At 49.0% G+C, this 2,696-nt stretch overlaps 2 protein-coding genes across 2 annotated transcripts in view; both read left to right on the forward strand.

Moving 5' to 3' along the window:
- Nucleotides 1-1,635, forward strand: part of SLC25A22 (solute carrier family 25 member 22) — a 27,615-nt gene extending 25,980 nt beyond the window's left edge. The window contains exons 7-9 of the mRNA XM_026850186.1: nucleotides 4-98; nucleotides 583-825; nucleotides 1,368-1,635. Coding sequence (XP_026705987.1) covers nucleotides 4-98; nucleotides 583-825; nucleotides 1,368-1,521 — 492 coding nt within the window. The 3' untranslated portion in view covers nucleotides 1,522-1,635. The remainder of the gene's footprint in view (nucleotides 1-3; nucleotides 99-582; nucleotides 826-1,367) is intronic.
- Nucleotides 1,636-1,807: 172 nt separating this feature from the next.
- The window catches only part of IRF7 (interferon regulatory factor 7), an 8,634-nt gene continuing 7,745 nt past the window's right edge, over nucleotides 1,808-2,696 (forward strand). The window contains exon 1 of the mRNA XM_026850188.1: nucleotides 1,808-1,826. Within this exon, the coding sequence (XP_026705989.1) occupies nucleotides 1,808-1,826 (19 nt within the window). The remainder of the gene's footprint in view (nucleotides 1,827-2,696) is intronic.

The following is a 2,696-nucleotide window of genomic DNA, read 5'->3' on the forward strand; positions in this document are numbered from 1 at the left end:
GAGGTGCAGGAGGGGAGCTCTGCTGACGGAGCTGCCTCCAGCTCAGATGAGGTTTCCTTCTGCCTGAGCAATACCTTTGGCCGCAGCAGTACTCCTGGGTAAGTCAGGAAGAGGATGTCATTCATTTCAGTCATTCTTTGCAGGAATGGCTGCGAACATGCCCCTGAAAAGGCTAATTTCCATGTGGAGTGACAGCACACAGACCATTTACATGCATATGGTCACAGACAACCAGAGGGAGCCTCAGATCTGTGGCCTTTTATCCTGCCCCACAGCATCTGCCTTAAACACCACCTCAGTTTCACTGCTGTGAAAAACACTGGAAAGTAAATCCTCTCTCCCCAACGTTGCACACGCTCCAAAGTGTGAAGAAATGTAAGACCAGCTTGGTGTACTTCAAATACTTCCTCCAGAAGAAGCTGAGTATTTGAAAATCAATTCCCATTTTGCAGAAAGATACCGGAATTTAAATGCACTTTAAATAAACATTTAAAGCTTAAGTCACCCTTGGAAACCTTGGTCACAGTGAGGGCAGGGGTTGAGTTTTGGGTGGCTGTGGTTTTCTTTTATCCATTTCTAAAGGAATGGGTTTGTTTTCCCCTGTTTTGCTGACAAATACAACAGCAGTCTGGTTTTGGTGATCTCATTTTGGCTGTTTCAGAGACAACACTCTCAGGGTGGCTCTCACCTGCTGAAGAGCATGCTGCATTCCCAGTGCTCACCACTGTCTCTCTTCTCTTTCTCTCCAGTGATCAAAACGCGGCTGCAGTCCTTGCAGAGAGGAGTGAACGAGGACACCTACTCAGGGATCCTGGACTGCACCAAGTAAGACCCTGGTGAAGCAGATCACCATGTCAGCCATACGGCAGCTGCTGCTGCCTGCTGCCAGGGCAGCTTCTAGACCCAGCCAGCAGCTTCTCTGTTTCAGGTTCCCTCTGAACCTGTGCTTTTATCTGTCTCTAGGGACAGATAGATCTATGGCCAGATATATACTGTTCATATATATAGGTACATAAAATAGAAATTCTTCCTGTCTTGAGCAGGGCAGATATTGCATTTATATTTAAATGCTTCTGTCCAAACCCCAGCAGTCATAACACTGACTTTTTATTTCTGCAAAGGGAGGCAATGCCGTGGTTGTGTCTCCCAAGGCCCTGTTGCCTGAAAATCCTACAGCACAAAGCCTTGTATCCCTCCCAGGGCTGCTCTGAGCAGCGGCTGCAGGAGCACTGTCTGCATGGGCTGTCCCCAGCCCACTCTCCTCTCACCCCTTGCTAATCTGTGGTCTGGGAGGCATGGGCAGAGGCTCTCTGGGCGTGGTGGAGGGATGGGATGGACACTTACCTGTCTGTGCCGTTCCTCCCTAGGAAGATCTGGCAGAAGGAAGGTCCCATGGCCTTCCTGAAAGGGGCGTACTGCCGAGCCCTGGTCATCGCTCCTCTCTTCGGCATCGCACAAGTCGTCTACTTCCTCGGCATCGCAGAGTTCCTGCTGGACATGCTCCCTAAGCACCGTGCCTAGCCGTGTGCCCTCCTGCCCACTGCAGCGCTGAATTTATCCCCGTGTTCATCATCAGTGTCGATTGATGTCAGAGCAACAGCACAAAGGGTTCGCGCGGGGATGCCGAGGGGACGTGGTCTCGGCAAGTTCCTTGGCCTGGAAACATTCACCCCTCCTTTCTCCCTTTCTCAAAAATGAGTCGGACTTAGATGAACTTCTTGAAGATCAGAGGAAGGGAAAGGGAATAATTATTATTGATCTTGTAATTATTTTTGATTTAAAGCAAAGGGATGTCCCTCCTAACTAGATGTCACAGGCACATCCAGGTGAGGTGCAGAGGTGAGATGTCTGCTTTGTAGGGAACATGTCTGGGATCACACTAACCTCCGAAGGTGCTTCATTCCTTGGCTACAGGCAGAGGTGGGAGAGGAACTTGGGATCAAGTTATTTTGTGTTTGTTTTGTTGGGTTTTTTTAAACACAGGGGTTATGGGGTGGGAAAACCAAGCAACAAGAAACCACTTACATTCCTTCAGCCTGCCCACCCCTGGGGTGATAAAGTGGTGGCTGCAGGTTTAGATTAGCTGGTTGAGAGTTTGTTTGGTTTTTTTTTCTTCCCAGCCTGGCCCCAGGTGCATGAGACCTCGGGGAGCTGCGCTAGAAACCTGTGTGCTCACTTTGCACACTGCAAACACAAGGTCTGGTTGTGTTTTGATGTTTGACTTGGGCGTGTTTGGAGCCAGACGGTGCTGAAGCGGAGGATTCCTGCACCCCACGCGAGGAGCTGTCAGTGTGTACATGGTGACAGGGTCGAGTCCTCTCGATCACAGAAACTCCTCGTCCCGCTTGCTCTTGGGGTGGTGATTGTTGCTGGGTGTCAGGGGACAAACCCACACCTACAGCCCGCTCTGCCAAAGGGACACTGCCCCACCTACCATCGCTTGTCAGAGCACTTCCTCCTTCAGTACTCTCTTGGGCTGTGTAATTAATTCTAGTTTTAAATGATCGTCAGTGTGAGATCTACCAACCCAGCATGATCTTCTCCATTATTTATTCCATTTGGTGCAATCCACCTGACTTTGGTGTTTAAATTAAACTGGTCGAATTCACTTCTCATTCCTTCTTTTTGCTTTTTTTCTCCAGGCTCTTGCTTGGTGTTTGTGTTTCAAATGTATATTTAAATTAATTTAAAAAAAA

Source organism: Athene cunicularia, assembly GCF_003259725.1.
Source record: "Athene cunicularia isolate RWA chromosome 5 unlocalized genomic scaffold, athCun1 chr5_part2, whole genome shotgun sequence".
Classification (NCBI taxonomy): domain Eukaryota; kingdom Metazoa; phylum Chordata; class Aves; order Strigiformes; family Strigidae; genus Athene; species Athene cunicularia.